General features: G+C 41.9%; 1 protein-coding gene across 2 annotated transcripts in view; it reads right to left on the bottom strand.

Moving 5' to 3' along the window:
- Window positions 1–2,069: 2,069 nt before the first annotated feature.
- Window positions 2,070–17,854, bottom strand: part of RAB3GAP2 (RAB3 GTPase activating non-catalytic protein subunit 2) — a 44,278-nt gene continuing 28,493 nt past the window's right edge. For both annotated transcript variants that reach the window (XM_014950648.1, XM_014950649.1), the window contains exons 20-35: window positions 16,884–17,097; window positions 15,320–15,417; window positions 14,363–14,468; window positions 13,203–13,363; window positions 11,445–11,661; window positions 10,898–11,071; window positions 10,668–10,774; window positions 9,612–9,678; window positions 8,801–8,871; window positions 6,719–6,754; window positions 6,090–6,164; window positions 5,635–5,853; window positions 5,094–5,183; window positions 4,791–5,009; window positions 3,982–4,140; window positions 2,070–3,706 (exon numbers count right to left, since the gene is read on the bottom strand). In XM_014950648.1, coding sequence (XP_014806134.1) covers window positions 3,560–3,706; window positions 3,982–4,140; window positions 4,791–5,009; window positions 5,094–5,183; window positions 5,635–5,853; window positions 6,090–6,164; window positions 6,719–6,754; window positions 8,801–8,871; window positions 9,612–9,678; window positions 10,668–10,774; window positions 10,898–11,071; window positions 11,445–11,661; window positions 13,203–13,363; window positions 14,363–14,468; window positions 15,320–15,417; window positions 16,884–17,097 — 2,160 coding nt within the window. In that variant the 3' untranslated portion in view covers window positions 2,070–3,559. The remainder of the gene's footprint in view (window positions 3,707–3,981; window positions 4,141–4,790; window positions 5,010–5,093; window positions 5,184–5,634; window positions 5,854–6,089; window positions 6,165–6,718; window positions 6,755–8,800; window positions 8,872–9,611; window positions 9,679–10,667; window positions 10,775–10,897; window positions 11,072–11,444; window positions 11,662–13,202; window positions 13,364–14,362; window positions 14,469–15,319; window positions 15,418–16,883; window positions 17,098–17,854) is intronic.

Genomic DNA, 17,854 nt, shown 5'->3' with positions numbered 1-17,854 from the left:
GGCGGGGCGAGGGGAGGCGGGAGGGGCGGGGACAGGGCGGGGGAGAGGAGAGGGCGGAGAGGCGCGGCCGAGGGGTCGGCGGCCGCTTCCCCAGCTGCAGTGCCGGCTTTTGGTCCAAAAGTCTTGAGCCGGGAGGACCAGTAACCCCAATACACATCGCTACCGCGGCCGCTGCCGTGCCCTTGCGTGCAGAAGCCGGTGCTGCGGGCTGGCCAGGGCGGGGTATGGGGGGGGGCGCATGCGCAGTGCAGCGCAAAGCTCGGGTCTGCGGGCGGAGACCTGCGCGTGCGCAGTACGGCGCAAAGCCGACGCTGCCAGAGGAGATGCGCATGCGCAGCACAGAGCGTGGCGCGGCTCTCACTGCTGCCACCGTGTGGACGAACAGCGGTACTGCGGGTGGGGAGCGGCGCAGTGACAGTACGGGGCGCGGCGCGGCTCTCACGGCTGCCGCCTTGTGGACGAACAGCGGTACTGCAAGCAGCAGGAGCGGCGCTGCTCTCACTGCAGCCACCGTGTGGACGAAACGCGGTACTGCAGGCAGGGAGCTGCGCTGCGCTCACTGTTGCCGCCTTGTGGACAAAACGCGGTACTGCAGGCATGGAGAGGCGTTGCCCTCACTGCTGCCGCCTTGTGGACAAAACGCGGTACTGCAGTCAGAGAGCGACGCTGTGCTCACTGCTGCCGCCTTGTGGACGAAACGCGGAACTGCAGGCAGGGAGCGACGCTGCGCTCACTGCTGCCGCCTTGTGGACGAAACGCGGTACTGCGGGTGGGGAGCGGCGAAGTGACAGTACGGGGCGCGGCGCTCACTGCTGCCGCCTTGTGGACGAACAGCGGTACTGCAAGCAGGAGGAGCTGTGCTGCGCTCACTGCTGCCACCGTGTGGACGAAACGCGGTACTGCAGGCAGGGAGCGGCGCTGCGCTCAATGCTGCCGCCTTGTGGACGAACCGCGGTACTGCAAGCAGGAGGAGCTGTGCTGCTCTCACTGCAGCCACCGTGTGGACGAAACGCGGTACTGCAGGCAGGGAGCCCCGCACACGCAGCATGCGCTCGGTGCTGCCGCCCGTGCGCGCAGAAGCCGGTACTGCAGCTCGGGGCGGGAGGCGGGGCTGAGGAAGGCCCCATTTTCCCCAAATTGTTTTGGGTTTTTTTCCTCCCGCTTTTCTACGTTATTCAATTTTGGGGGATTTCAGTGCTTTTCCACAGCATAGAAGTTATTGGGGATTTATTTTTGGCCCCTCCCCACCGCCCGGGGATGGCGCTTGGTAACCGCCCGTGCTGGGGCCAGCGCTGCAGAACCGCGCTTTGGCGACGAAGGGGCAGCAGCAGCAGGAAAATAAGGGCGTGAAGTGGCTGGGAAGGCCAAGGGGCGGGGCCAGAGGCAGCCCGGAGGTGTGGCCGAGCTGTCGGGAGGTGTGGCCAGTGGGTGGGGGCGTGGCCAAGCAGCCAGGAGGCGTGGTCAGACGGGTGAGGGCGGGGGGCGTGGCCTAGAAGAGAAGGGGGCGTGGCCAACCTGTCGAGGGGCATGGTCAGGGTGTGCCCGGGGGCGGGGGCAGTGTCCACGCCCAGCTCCCCACCTGCAGCTCCAGCCTTTGGCGGCCGCAGCCCCTGCATTGTCCCCTTCTGAGACCTCACAGAAAATCACAGGAGCCCTTCTCTCTTAAGCTGCTTCCCAGTTGGCCCTCAGCCTATACTGGTTCCTCCCCCTGGGCAGGACTGGGCATTTCCATTTATTGAACTTCATGAGATGCTGCTCGCCCATCCCTCCATTCTCTTGAAGTCGGGGGGAAAACTTATGCTTCAATATCTGTGTATATACTTTGCAGCTTAATAAAACGGTTGGTTCAAAATAACTGAGTGATTTCCTTGGTGTTAGGAACCTGTGTTCTTTTGAAGTTCACTCCCCTACAAGTGAAACGGGTATTGTCTCATTGTTATCCTGTCAGCAGGTAGTTCTGCTGAACCCTGGAGAACAGGTTCTCTCTCCACTGGGACGCCTACTCTTATGAAACTGAAGAGAAGAAAAGGTGGTAACTACCATTCCCTAAAAAGAAGGAAAAAACCCAGTGAAACCTCAAATTTTATTTAATCAATTTACACAAATCCACAGCAAATTAGACACAAAATAGCACTATATACAGAGTATTACTTACAATACATTACAGATTTGATTGGTGTAGTGTGTCAGCTCCGACATGATACTCAGTTACAGTAAAATCCCTTACACAGCTGTATCAGGATACAGGAATGTAATACAACTAAGAAACATTTTTGGGTTTCCTCAGTTTCCACAATGACCAAATCCCTGGCATCCTCATTTCTGCAGAAGTCTGCAGTGCTGCCAGGCCAGGCAATAAAGTCACCTGAGATGACAGCAGCACATACTTCAGAAAGGTAAGACCAAATTCTGTCTCCAGCAAGGCAGAATACAATGAATGTTTCTTACATATAATGCAAGAGGAGGAGGTTACAGGATGGAGCTTGTAATTTCAGCTGACTTCAAGACAAAAAAAGTTTACACAATTTCATTTTTCTCTCCTGGCTTCCTTTAGGTAGAAAGTAAACAGTACTAACTGATGCAAGATAATAATGTTTAATACCACTCTGATAGTGAAAGATACTCACTGTATGATTCCCTGTAGGTACCATAAATAAAAGTGTGGTTTTTAAGGCTAAAGTACTCAGTACTATGGATCCTCAGTGAAGTTGGGTCAACTATTTAAGCAGTTTTTGACTACAAGTTAACATGTGCAGAGATTTATAGCATACTACATCTTCTACCGTGATAAGATGGGGGAACAATCTTACAATAAGACATTCCTTGACCTACTTAAACTCAGCGGCACTTAATAATAATAGAGGGGGATGCAAATCCAGTTTTAGCTGAAGCCCACTACAGACAATACTGGGAGATCCAGACTAAAAGATGAGTCCCTGTTTGTGTCTGGAGAACCAGATTCTCCTTCCCCAGCTGTTCCTAACATGGGCTGTTCTCTCTCCCCTTTGCGTACGGCCCCAGCACATTTCATCCCACACCTCCTGCAGTCGTCACCGTCACGTGTGACGCAGTTACACCAGCTCCAGCCTCTGAAAAAGCAGCACTGGCTTTACATGGTAACTTCAGAGACTGAAGCTCTTCCTCGGGTGTCATTCTACAGCGTGTTTTGAAAAACAAATCATACATGGAACATTCAAAGTGCAGCAGTTACTGCCAGCATGAGATACAGAATTTCACGAGATGTGATTTTGTAAATAGACTAAAACTGTTGTCAAATATACCCAATTTAGACTACCGCAAAAAGCGCTCAAGTCAGAAATAAATAACAAAGCGTTTCAGCTACTGACAAGTGTACTAGAAACTAAACATCTTTGTACTAGTGCAGAATTTAAAATATACTCCAATTTAAAATTACCGCCTGAAATTCTGGGATGGGGAACATTGTTCTTTTCATTGTTTAACATGAGCCACACGGAAGTTTCTCTCTGTAAAGTTGAGCCTCACTGTGTAAAATCACGCGTTCTACCTCTACGTAGCAGCACGGGGCTCACCACCAGCGTCACGACGGGATGGCCTCCACGGCCTCTATCAGGTTCAAGGCAAGGCCATACTGCCCGTGGTTCTCCGGTAAGTGCTCCAGGATTTTGTTAATTAGTTTCGCTGTTGTGGCAATTGGCACTTCTACGTTTTGAAGTTCCTGGGGGTCCTGTATGAAAGAATAAACACAGCATTAGAGTAATTTCACAGATGACCATCTGCGTATAAACCCTCCTGAACTTGTAAAGAGCGCGTTACTGAGGTTAATTAACTCAATTAAGCTGATGCTTTGAGCCATGAAGCTCCTTCACGCTTCAGCACCAGGAAAATGAAAGCAAATTCTTGTTTCCATTAGTAAGCAAGGGCCATTCAGATGTAATCTCTGTCTTGGTGAACAGAAGCCTCTGAAAATCAACCTGTTTTCCTAAATCAAGCTTAACTTACCATCGCTTTGAGCCAAGTGCAGAGCGTGGGAGGCAGCCGAGCCAGGAGCTCCATCCCCTCCTTCGTCTGCACGTGCAGTAAAGCGAAGGCCAGTCTCTGTCCGGCCAGGACGAGCAGCTGTGATGCCAGCACTTCTTTGTCACTCACCTGGAGAAAGGCCTGGAAACAGAGAAGGAACCAGAAATCATTCCCACATGGCACAGCTCATCTACCTGGAGGCTTGAAAAGCTGTATCAAAAGAAGCTTCTCGATCCTAAAAGGACAAATAGTGTTGAGACTGCTTTTTGTGTGACCTGTTACTGTAATAAAGCACATTATTAAAAGCTTCAGAAGAGTGAACAAAAGCAGAGAATTACTCTGTACTTTACACAGTGATTAGCATCAGCCCAGATCTGTTTTACAGCTCAGCAACATATTTCTAACTTCCATATAATCTCCTTTGCTTTTCCCCTCAAGAAAGGGAAGGATCTTCTTGTCCAAGGACTAGTAAAATTTTCCTAAAAGAGATTCCTGAAATTATCAAATAGAGTAAAATAAAGCTTTACTGGTTTAGACCAGTAGAATAATGCCCTACCGTGTTTTCACTAATTGCTATATGCTGATTCTTGTTGGGAAGAAGGGAAAATGAGGGTAATTACTGGTCTTGAAAAAGTACTTTTCCAGCCTGTGACTTTTTCAGCCTGGGCATTTTTTGAGCCTGATAATACTCCCCTAACCCTTCCATGCATCTAAAGTAAGTGAAAAAGTAATTTTAGCAGAATATCTACATAATGCTGTACTGAATTAAAATCTTTAAAAGCTGCTATTACCTCTTCACCAAGATGATCCATCCCATAACTATACAGTTCACAGACATAATGCCTTTTGACCACATCCTCAGAGATTTGAAGATACTGAGCCAGGTCCGCAGCCAAAGTTGGCCAATTCTTCCCCTTTTCAAAAGGAAACAATTCTTCTTCTGAGACTTCTTTGGCCTTTTGTGATGAACATAGTGCTTGAACCGCTGAACTCACGACTTTGACCAAGAACTTGGAAGCAAAAATTGCAGGTTACTTCAGTATTATTTGAAATTTTGGACGTTTAAGAACCTTCAGTATAAAACTGACACCTACCTGTTGTCGTACGGATAACACGTTTGGATCCATGTCCCCACTAGGTAGCAGCTGAATTGAAGTAAGGTCTTTGAAAAATGCATTTTTTCCCTAAAATTGAGCAGACAGACAGGCCTCAACGATACAGGGAAATAAAAATAATCTGTTTTCATCCAATACTAAGAAGCCTATTAAATCTACTAAATCATTTTCTCCCCCACAGGAACTAAGTGACAGTTTACCTCAGTACTTCGTGTTCAAAGTTTTTTAGAATTGTAGCATGGTAGAGCTAGGAGGAAGAAAGCTCAATTTGTGGTACCTGCTTTGTACCAGGGTCAAGCTCTGATTGGGGATACACTGCATGTGAAATGCAGTGACCTTTATTTTCTGGGGGGTTTTTTTGTTGCTTTTTCTTTTTAAGTGGTTTATATGCATTAAATTACACTACAAGTTACATTACTTTAAATGACACGCTGTTTATCCTCTTCAAGGTGCTAAGAATTCTGGAATAATCACCAGCAATGGTAAGATGTGGTAAGATGTATGCTTTCAGAAGACATACCTTGCTGTCAAAGAGCGAAAGCGGCTTCACGCTCTTCATAGAAAACCTCATGATGGCGTAGAGGATGGTGCACAGCACGAACTGGTGCTCCACGAGCGGGTAGTGGATGCGCTTCTGCTCCAGGGCGAGCTCCACTATCGACACCGGTCCCTCCGCCGACACCCAGGCGTCCTCCGTGTCCAGGACGGGGGCCTGCATTTCGTCACTGCTGACGTCAGCCTGCCCGGGGAACACACAACAGCAGTCACGCACAAAAGGCACCAGCAGTCACCTTCTGTGGGCAAGACACCGCTTTATCAGACACTCTCTGCACTGAAACGAACATTTCACATTGTCTAGGAGTTCATTAATACTTGTCTGAACTGAATGGTACAGAGATCAGTACAACCATGTTCTTTTAAATTAATTTTGAATCAATTAGCTCCTTACTTTCCACGGGAAAGATAAAAATTTACCTCTAGCAACGTTTGCAGAAGATCTGAACAGCAGCCAAGAAACGCTGTCATTGCTGTGTCACCCATACCTACATCCTGTGGACAAACAGGATGATTTAAATCGTTCCAGTTAGAAATGAAACAGGCATTTATTAGCTCTGTATGTTTGAGAAGACAGGCATGGACATAAAACACATGTAAGCAGAGTTTATTAACCTATTATATTTAAAGGTAAACAAATACTCACTGAAGTACAACAAAGAATTAGAAATAACAGGGAGGAAAATAGGAATTTACAATACTGTATCTCTAAAGAAGACTAAATTCCTCAAGTAATCACAACTAGTAAATTTAATTTTCTAAGCGTATCAGTTGTTTTCAAAAAAAAATTTAACTAATGAAATTATGCATGAAAAATAATAGTAATTTGTCATGTTATAGTCTCAAGTCTATCTTCTATAATATTCAAAGTTATACTGCTGTTCTAATTTGCTGTCAGATACAGATTAGTTTATGTTTCTTAAAATTCATACATTTTCTCTAGGGATGTATTTTGAATTTTTCTCAAACTTTCAAAATAACAAACTAGTACTGAAATCAAGACATTTTTATTTATTTCTTCCCATTTAGACAAAGGTATTATTACTTGCCCGTCTGCATAATCTGTCCTTTGGAGCTTTTCCAACCTGTTTTAAAAAAAAAAAAAATAATGTTACATAATTCTCATCCTAAGGTATCTGTTACCCCACGTTTTAAACTTTTACTACTACTTTCCTGATATAAAATGAGAAAGTAGTTCATTACAGCTACATAAAGCAACACATTTCATAGCCTGCTTTCAATGAAAGATTTGACACAGATCTTACAATTCACACATCGCTCATATCAATAATTACTTTATCCTTCTCAAAGTCTAGAATTAGAAATAAGGGCCCAGGGTCCTCACTCAAATCTCAAAGGCAGCTAAAAATTCCCAGTGCTTTCTATAATACAGAACTTGAGCTATAACACCAACGTGATATTAGAAAGAAACGGGGAACAAGGGGAGAGGAAAGGAAGAGTAAATGCTCCAGCACATTCATTGAGGTGGAGAAGATTAATAAGAACGTTATTACACAGTTTCCATGCTTTGCCTATCTGAATTCTTCAGAAGAGACACCTCAATCATCTCCTTTTAGGAATATTACCATGAGGTCCAATTTCTACAAGTGGAATCACATGCTGCACATGATGAAGCACGTACAAAGCAGTCGAAGTTCTGTCTTCCACAGCACAAAAAAAGTATAAAAGTCATTATTACAACATTACGGCAGAGTCTAAACAACAGCTGAAGTGAGATTCCAGGGTCCTGAACTACAGGATTATTTAAACTCGAATTCATGCGATCCATGATGCTATTCCAAAGTCTGAAATCAAGACAACTTTCAGCTGTCACTTTTGGGATTGATTAAGTGCCAACAGATTTGGAAACTGTATTTTTCTGGAAGCTGGTGGGAGATCAGTTGTGCTACTGCTTCCATAACACAAACCCTGAGAACTAATTCCCAGCTTTCAAACATATAAAATAACTATTACAAGTTAGCCACATTTGTTATGACACGGTATTTGTTTGAGGTAGCAGATGTGTGCAAAAACAGTTTAAAAAACCCTTTATCTCTTCTTCTGCCTGTGTTAGTCTAGGAAGCAGCAGTAATGGTGGATCTACATAAAGGCATGCAATAAAACAGGAAAAGAGTTTTTGCAGAAGAAACACTGACTACAAGTGTTTACACCTGAGCCTATTTGCTGAAAGGAATGAGGAAGATGATATTCTCCAATTCTTACAGAGCTAAACAAAAAGAAAAAGCAGAAAATGAGAGAAGCAAAGGAGAAGGACAAAAGACGACAAGACAGCAAATTTTTGAGGTTTTGTTTTTTTGTTTTAATCACTGTCAACACTTCTTTCTTTTGCATCTGGACTTTTATGCTGAGAAACACTTGGCTGCTGTTCCACATCCAGGAAAGCAGCAGGCAGATTCCCCTCACACAATTTAAACAGATCTGTCCCTTACTGGCAGTAACTTCTCCTAAACTGCCCTCCAGCCCTACACAGAACTGTCTTGAGTAAACAGATCCACTGCATGTTTATACACACGAAAACCTGAGGTTTATCAGGGACAAAAGACTGCTAAAGCCCACAGCAAACAAGCTGCATCCTGGAGCAGCAGCTGATTTACAGTGGTAGCAACAGTTAAAAATGCTCAACAACATCTATGAAGTGTTCTGCATTTTGCAAAATAAGAGCCCATAAATGCAGAACTGGGACCAGAACATTTGGAAAAGCTGCTTCTTGTGAGAACTTGAAAGTTTCAGGGCAATAACTTAAGAGGAAAATGGCACAGAGAAAACACTTTTTAATTGTTTTCTAATGAAACATTCTATATACTCACACATACATAGTTTCAAACTGTTTCACAGATATTTTTATTTAGCAATTACAAGCTAACACCATGCACAAGTCTCCAGGGCACATCAGCCAGCACTAATCAGCAATTAAAGCTGCCTATAGCTGAAAATTCCACGGATTTGGTATTTTAAACTATGCATTCCTTCATCAATTCCAAGTTAGCCACATAATAAATCAAATTAAGCAGGGTTTGGTTTTGATGCTTGAATCAGATATTCCAAACTTAGTTTAAAAAAACAAAAATAGTAATTCATCATCAAAAACACCGTCCCAAGACTGCACCCACCTTGTCCATTAGATAAGTAGCAGAAGAAAGCCTTTTTACTATGAACGTATTCCACATCATCAGGGCGATACCTACAACAACCACAAATTTGTAAACTCCCAGTGAGTAGAAAAGAGATTTTACAGGTATGGAGTGAAAAGCCAAGGGCCAGCGTTCCCTTAATTGGGGGGGAGATGAGGGTGGGAGGGGTGGTGGAATTGAAAAAAGAGGGTGAATAAAGCAAGAAGGAACTGGCAGTCACCTTGCTGCTTTCTACCCGGTCTTTAGATTTCAGATTTCTTAGGAATAATACAGTCAGAAGTACAATGAGTCATTTGCTAAAATTATTACATTACGCAGACTGGGCTAAGCGCTGTAGGTGCACAGAAAGGCTGGTGTCAGCAGGAAGGTTTAAAACTCTATTTTAGGCAGAGTGTGCTTATTTGCAGACATCGCCTACAAAAAGGACAATTACCATCATGTTCACTAAAACAGAGTATCAAGAAACACATTAAAAGTAATTGACTGCAATAAGCATGTGCCACTAAAGTACAAATAAAAAAAAAATTCAGAGCAATTTTATTTTAAAATGGTTTTAGTTAAATACATTAACTTTGTCTAACACACTTATTTTCCTGTTTCTTACGGAAACCGAGTTTCATCAGAAAAACAAAAGCTTGAATGTCAGCAGAAAGTTTTGGGGTCATTTTTTTAGACAAAATGTCCATCACTACTGCAAACTGCATACATTTATACCAGCTGACCCACAGTCATTTATTCTGTTGTTTTATAATATGAACAAAGATCATTTTTAATAATATTTCATACTTACCATGCTGAACATGAGCATTAACGATGCATCTCAGATGATCTATAGACCTAATGAGAAAACATGCTTCCTTATGTAAAACAAAAAAAAAAAAGTAAAAGAACAGGTTATTACATTATTCAAAACTTGGTTTAAACGTAAACTATAGATTCTTAAAGAGCCCAGGTAGACTATTTTAAAGCTACTATTTCTTGGGAGTTACAAAACTCTCAAGTTATTCTGACATGGCCATCTTCTCTGATACTGTCTGACAAACATAGGCACGTGATGGAATTTGTCTCAGCAATGATGGAACCCACTGTGATTTCAGGGCTATTTCCAGGGCTTCGTTTCAGCGCACGAACCACTATAACATGCTCTGCTGAGAGATGTCTCCAGGGACTACAGTCGTTCTTCAAACACAAATTCCGTTTGTGCTAGAAAGATTGATTTTTACTCCATTTCATTGTAACAGACTAAGTCATTAATGATCTCAAAGGAACCACCTGTTCTATAGCAAGGTATTACGTTGCACAGATCTAAGGAGTGCTAATTTCAATTTTAATATCTTCTGAATGTAGGATAACATTTTCCAGCATTAGAGAAGTTCTAGGAGAGCAGTGGAGAAAAGAATTTATTTATTTTTTTTCTTTCTCCTATGACAATTCCCAATAGTGGCCAGGGAACCTAAGAATATTCAAGAAATCTCTTTCCTCTTTCAATGGAATGGGTTCTAGTCTAACAAATCTAGCATTCTGTGATCTGTTTTACTGTATCTGCAACAGATGAGAGGTTCATCCTTATTTTGCAGCACTTGACCATATTTTGTGCAAGTACAAAGCAGTTTAAAAGCTTTCTTCATGCTGCTTATCTGAATCCAGTTTGCACGCTTCTACTGCTGAGGACCTGAGGGCCCAGGGACACGCAGCCCTGCCTTCACGAGGTGCCATCCCCTCAGGACCCACCTTCCCTTTCTCAGTTCCATTTCTGCTTGGCCCTTGGCACAGAAAAACTGCAACTACTTGTGCTTCCAAAGTCAGCCCTCGGAATGAAAGTTTGTATGAGCTGTATGTCTTTTACCTCTGGGTCCTTGTTCCACTGCACCACGTATTCCCAGCAGCAATGTGCATGGAGCACGTCCACCTCAAGACTACATGGGAACTGCTGATATGCTAATTGCAGCAGCTCTAGAAAAAGAAAATCCAAAGTTACAAGAAGGACCTCTTCCTACTATAATTTCTGTTACCTCACAACAACTAAAACATCTCTGAAGGCATTTATGATTTGAAAAATTCATGTTATTTCCTTACCTAGGATTGTTTCCAAGCCTGCATCCAATTCTGATTCCTCAAGAAAGATATTAGGGTGCATTTCTACAGATTCTTCAGTACTATCTGTATTGTTTTTGTATTGAGCTAAATTCAGTACAAGAGGACTGAAGCCTTGCTTAAAAACCCACTTTGCTACAGTGTCAGCAATACCTCCTAGGACATAAAAAAAAAATTTAAAAAAATTATAAGGTAGAGTCAACGTATCCCAAGAAGATTTATGGTTCAGAATCAAAGGACAGGAGAAGAGATAGGAGTTTTAACTAATACCATTAATTACATAAGGATAATTTTGCCAACTAGAGGACTCCCTAATTAACTGATTATAGGTTTACAATGCAGTCTTTACAGTAATACCCTCTCACAATTTTAAAATGCTGTTCTACATGGTTTGTGTTGGTTTTTACATTACACAAAGTAACCAGCAGAACAAATTCCAGTGCAGTATATATCATAAATTAAGGCAAGGATGACTCAGAAGTCAATTAGGAAAACAATCAACCATCTTTCCAAAAGAAAACAAGTGTACCTTTTCCAGCTTCAAGTAATTTCTTTACAGAAAGCCTGCCCAAAGGCTCAGTCTGGAGCGATGAAACTCGTTTTGTCCTTTTGCTCACTTTACTGTGCAGCAGCGTTTGAAGTATCAGACAGTCCTCCAGCTGTTTCAGTAAAAGTTTCCAATATTCAGTATCAAGAGAAAGTGCTTCCCAGGATTCCGTGTCCGAACCTACAATTATTTGGGAAAACTAACAGAACATAGGAACTGTTTTAGGTCTGTTCACTTAAAGTAGCAGTTTTGTTTAAAAAAATTGCATAGTATTAAAATGGAAAACTATGTACTAAGAGCTACTGCATTTTAAAGAATAATTTAGTTCAGATATGTACATGAACTATTATGCAAACATCAATTAATATCCCACACTGCTCACAAAACGCACAGAGTTTTAAAGAGAAACATAAGGGAATAAAAGGACCTGAAAGGTCAACATATAGTCCCATTTTAAAGTTCCATTTAGTTGAAAAGTGAGTTAGAATCTCTTAAAAAATACTTAATTCTAAGTCCTCCATATATAAACATTCCCTACATATAGGATGAATCCACCTACATTTCAATTTCCTACCATATTTAAAAAATATATATATTATGCACCCAGAACCACATCACAGCTCTGTGCACTACTGTGGTAATTCTCGTGTTTATCAGCAAATGCTCTGCCAGGGAGCCCAAGAATCTTTCCCGTGGGGTGCAGATCTGATTTGCAGCTTTGAGCACCAAGACAGCAAACCCCAGAGTTCTCAGCAGCCTGGCCACTAACAGTTTTAGGCTTTAAACCAAAGGATGGTAGGGGAAAAAACAGGGAAGAGATAAATGGCTTTATGGCAGGGAAGTTTTGAGGGAAATAAAGCTGTTGCTTTATTCTTTGAAGAGTATAAAAGAATGTGACAAAGGAGAGAGCTGTAAGTAAAGCATAATATGTTGCAACGTATTAACATTCCTATTGGGGCAACACTAACAATTGCAATATACAGAATTTCAATAGTTGAGGTGAATGTGCAAAAATACCAAAACGCTTCAAAGTAGTCTTGTTATAATTTATTTAGCAGACTGACTATCACCTAAACACAACCTAATCTGTGAAGGCAAGTAGCAAAATACAAATATGTTTAGTGCTATTTAGAATCATAGAATGGCTAGAGTTGGAAGGGACCTTAAAGATCACTGAGTCCCAACCCTCTGCCATGGGCAGGGACCCCTTCCACTATACCAGGTTGCTCAAAGCAATGATTTAGGAACATAATAACTTTTTCCATTTTGAATGGCAATGCTGTGTGGAGTTTCAGAGTGTTAATCACAACTTTCTGAAAAGACACTTATTGCCAAAAACACCCCACCCACCCATCACATTAAGAAGGACAGTAACATAAAGGGCTAACAAAATTCACCAGTATATTAAAAAAAATAAATCCAAATTGCATTAAAAAAGGTTTACCACCCAAAGTTCAGTCAACTTGTCAAATATATGCAGAAACTGCGTAGGCATTAAGTTTGTCAACATCATTTGCTATCAAGAGAAAAACTCACTGTCCAGTTCCCATCACACCTGATATATTATTCATTCACCTCAGTATAATACTCTTCAAATTCAAATACAAACTGCCAGGCCTTGTGCCCACGTCAGAATGCCAACAAATGTTAACAGAATGACACCCTCAGCATTCAACGACAGCAATCTGCATGGAGCTGATACAGTAAATAAAACAAAGGGGGAGGTCCAAGATGCCTTACCTTTTTCTCCGTGACACTGTCAATTATCTGTGCGGTCACAGCATGCCCAACGTGCGCAGACAGCAAGGCAGCGGCGTTGTTCTCGGACTGAACGCAGGCCGTGCGCATTTGCTGCCACCACGGGGAAACCGACTGCGTGTCCCACGACTCGTCGATGGCAACTGTGGGGAAAGGGAGTCACCGGGTGTCAGAGCCAGGAAAGCTGCAAACCAGCCCTGAAAGCATCACTTAATAATGCAGCTGATATTAGGAGCAATTCCCAGTTACTCTACATTACCTTTTTCAGATAGGTAGCAGGCAATTTCTAGATTACAGCTCAAATTTAAAATGCCGAGTGGAACGTGAATTACTCATTCTCCAAGTTTAATTTGCAGGAATCAGGCAATAGATTTAAATCACCAGGCAGTAAATCCTGCTGCACGCTTACTACACCTAAGCAATGCTATAAAATGACACTTCACAATGCAGACAGTTGCTTTTGTGATTTCAAGATGCCACATGTACTCAATGCACTCGGGCTGGCTCTCTTTGGGCCACCTTGTGCTCAGCAGAACTAATTACTCAGGCATCATCAGCAGCAGCTGGATCACACTTCCAGTTTCAAGCTGATAAAGTGCCCTATGGTGACCAAGACATAGGGGAACCTGGCACAGACAAATCCATACAGCGCCGGGGGAGGCAGGAGAATCAGTATTTATTCATCGCACAACTTACCCCACAGAATGGCAAGTTGGCTACAGAGTGCCCCTTGGGTTACAGAGATGTTCAATATGAAAACCCTGCCAGAATAATGGCACCCCAATGAGTTAAAGCAACTGCAGGACTTTTGAGAGCTGTTGGGCAGGGGGAGAGGGGCAGGAAGGGGCAGCCAAAGGAGGGAGGGAGGGAGGGAGCTGGGCAGCCACCTCCTGGTGCCCAACAGGAGCTGTGTCACCTTAACGGAGAGCGGAGCCGCAGGCTGCGAAGAAAGCCTTTAATTGTGACACTCTCAGATTTTTTTATGTATTTTTCAATTAGTTCATCGACATGCAGCATTTAGCTTTGTTACGGAATTTGTGAGGGGGGGAAATTCCAAATGATAATATAAGCCAGTCAGAGTAGCAAATTTCTAATAATAATTAATATCAGTTGTATTTAAGTGTTTCAAATGCACATTTCACCTTTCATTTTGCTCAGAAGTGACAGCATAGTGTGAAGGCAACTGACAGAATCTGGTTTGTCCAGAATATCTTTTTCCTTGGAAAGCCATAGATTGAGAAGGAGTGACTGTAAAAAAAATAATAAATAAATATGTAAATAAAGGAATAGAATGAAACTAATATTGCAATATACCTGATGCAAATACTTTCTCAAACAAATTTTTTCATGAAGCAGAAATGTTATATCCATGAACCCTTATTGTATTAACCTAGAAAGTTAAAACATATTGCATAAGGCATCCTGTGACAGACTGAAATGAAACAATACAATCTGTACCTTTCATTTAGAAAGATCTCTTAGAAAACACCCTCCTTTAAAGGTACAGCCAGCTCATACCAGTATGTTAGCAATCTCAACTGGGTAAACATTAGCAATTACTAATATTACAGCTGAAAATCTTAACACGAGCAAGTAATACTGAAATAGGTATTTCCATCATTATGTAGTGGATGGGAGTAGCAAAACACTAAAATTACACAGAGATGAAAGATAAAGGTGATTGCCTTAACACTACTGGGCATTCTGAAAAATTTATTTTTAACTCTTTTTCAACTTCCTTGCTTGCAAAAAGTAATTACAGCAAATGTATCAGTATGTGAAATTAACTGCTCTCATAATTTTTGCTTCTTTGCAGAAGAACCTTTCAGCAAATCTTCCTGTAGTCCTAATGCATACGCTGGACATTCCCACTAGCATATCCACATTTTCTATTAGAGTATTTTCTTTCTTTTTTTTCTTTCATATCTCTTCAGTGGGAAATACAAATACAAGTACCTAAGAACTGAATGTGGGGGTATTTGAACACCACAGCCTGAACTCAGTATTAATCCAAAGGTCAACATTCAGAATTTTTCCGTTCAATGTTTTGTTTTCAAAATACTAAATCAAAGTTTTAAATTACATAATAAACATCTTACCAACAAGGTCTGAGGGCTAAAACCTGCTGATTCCAATGCATGACACATTTCCTCTGTGGAACTCTCCCCACACAAACACTTCCAGAAGAAAAAGCTGCCTGAAGCAAAAATTAGTTGACATTATGAATGGCATTTAAAGCCACAGCCTCTCCCCTTACACTTACATGAAAGATCATCTATTGATGGTCCAACTGAATGCAATGCAAATGACTAAATTACACCCAGGATATCCTGGTGGTTTGCCCTTAGTGGGAAAGAAGGTTCATTACAAAGGACATGTGTTTCTACCACTAGAGAAGCCATACGGAAAATGGATTTATAACAAAACAAAGGTTATTGTCCTGTTTGAATTACACATTTTGTTCAACTCAAAGAGCATCGGATAAGTTTATCCATGAAGTAACCCATAACTGTGTGGCAGCATATTGTATCTTACATAGCAAAATAGTGGTATTTAACCAACTAAAAATCCCCAAACAATTACACAAATTCATACCTTACCAGCACTATAAGAACTGTGCGTGTCCCTGTCAGGCAGAGGAGGACTGGAAAAATAAGATCTTCAGGAAAACATCTAAACTGCTCAGCATGACACTTATGTTTCAATTACACTTGTTTACAGCTGAGCACCCCAGTAAATTACTGGTGATCGCTGTCCAAGGAGTTGGGAGATTACTCTGACCCCAGCTCTTAAATCCCAGCATAGTGTTATGGTAGAAAAATTGCAAATTCTAAGATTACTTAGAAACAGCCTTTGACCTTTACACAGGTGAAAGCCAAGCTCTTCTGCCTTAACTTTTCAATCCCAATTCTTCTCAAAGTCTGATGATTAAAGCCAAAAGAATCAGGAGGCTACAAAGTGAACACCATACACCACCTGTGCACAGAATTCAGTATTTGCACCAAAGTTTTCCTAGTAAAGAAATAACCTAGAAAAACAGTGCCTTTGAGACAGATTTAACTCAAGCTGCTTTCACTAGTTATTTCCCAGGAGCCCCTCAAGGACAGCCCAGAACAGATTTGCAAACTGAAGCAGAGTACACACGGTGACCCCATCCCACACCCCAGCAGATATCCCAGACACTCTCCCCAACTATAATATTTCAGATTAACATTCTCCAAAACCTCCTCAACTCTGCAAGCGAGGGGTCCTTATTCCCTCACCTAACAGTCCCATACTGCCTCTGGTCACCTCTGAGGCTGACATCAGTCCTGTCACCAATGAAACTCGATGTGCTGCGAGCACCAATGACACAGCTGGACACAGTTGCTTTGTGAAGTACCTCGTTAGCACTGCTCAGCTTGGTGGCCTTAATAAATAAATAAGCAGCAGCGATCACATGGCTTTAGGTTAATTACAGCCACAGATGTAGCTGACTTGTATTAATACCCATCCAGATAGAAAGACTTGTCCTATGGCTAAATGTAAGAGAAAGGAACTAGCACTGTCACATGCTACTTCAAGGCAAGACAGCTTGTTAAGGCCCCAAATTAAGGCTAAAGTATTTATACCATCGTAGACTATAATCAGTCGTTAAGTAATTCGACAAACAGTAGCTCTTACCTAAAGCCACATATTCTCTGTCTTCCATATTTTTCACATTAATCACGTCCTTTTCATACTCCAAATACTCTAAGAACATTTTCACAGACAATACGTCGTCCTTCTCATCAGCAAACTGAACACTTGTTTGGGTGTTCTCTTTCTTGTAGTTCTCCAGTAGAGTTTGGAGCCTGTGAAAATCTTTCTCTTCCAGCCGAAGCAGTTTAGCCAAGTCCTTAAAAGCCCCCAAAAAAATCGCACATCACAAGACTAATGCAAAAAGATGTTTTTCAAAACACAGTAAAAACTAAAAGTCAGAAGAGTCAAAATATTTTGTTTTGAACATTTAAAATGTCTTTTAAAAGGGCCAAAATGATCGCATGATCTCAAAATCAGTTACTGGTATAGCTGAAATGAAGACCTTGTCTAGCTTTATTTTTAAGGACATCAACAGATACATTTCCCATATTTAGATTCTCCTCACAGTATAACAATCACTCATCAAGCAAACACGCCCATATACTACCACTGCATGTGGCTTTTGTAAATGTATAAGTATTTTTATAAATGATATCACAACCAAGCTAAATTACAATGCTACACAAGCAAGTACCAGAATTTGTAATTTCTACTGGTCACAAAATACCTCTCCAGAACAAAACAAAGTGAAGAATATGCTGTGTACTTTGGATACAGGACTGAAATCAGAACATCCTGGTTCTATTCTCCCTTCTATCTTAGCTTTATGCAACTGCTAAAGAATATTAGGTAGATTAGGCATTTGTACAGGACAGGAGGGAAACGGGGGAAACCCCACCATTCAATTGGGGGGACACCCCCCCCCCCCCCCCCCCCCCAAAAAAAAAATATCAGAGCTGCCAAATTCCCATTACTTGTGACCTAAATGGGACATAAACCCCATTCCCCGGAGAGGAGGAGCTGTTGCAATAAACCACAAACCCAAACTGGAATAGGCAGAATTCCCGTCTGGG

Source organism: Calidris pugnax, unplaced genomic scaffold (genome assembly GCF_001431845.1).
Source record: "Calidris pugnax isolate Ruff unplaced genomic scaffold, ASM143184v1 scaffold24, whole genome shotgun sequence".
Lineage (NCBI taxonomy): Eukaryota > Metazoa > Chordata > Aves > Charadriiformes > Scolopacidae > Calidris > Calidris pugnax.
This window is presented reverse-complemented; position numbering and strand designations above follow the sequence as displayed.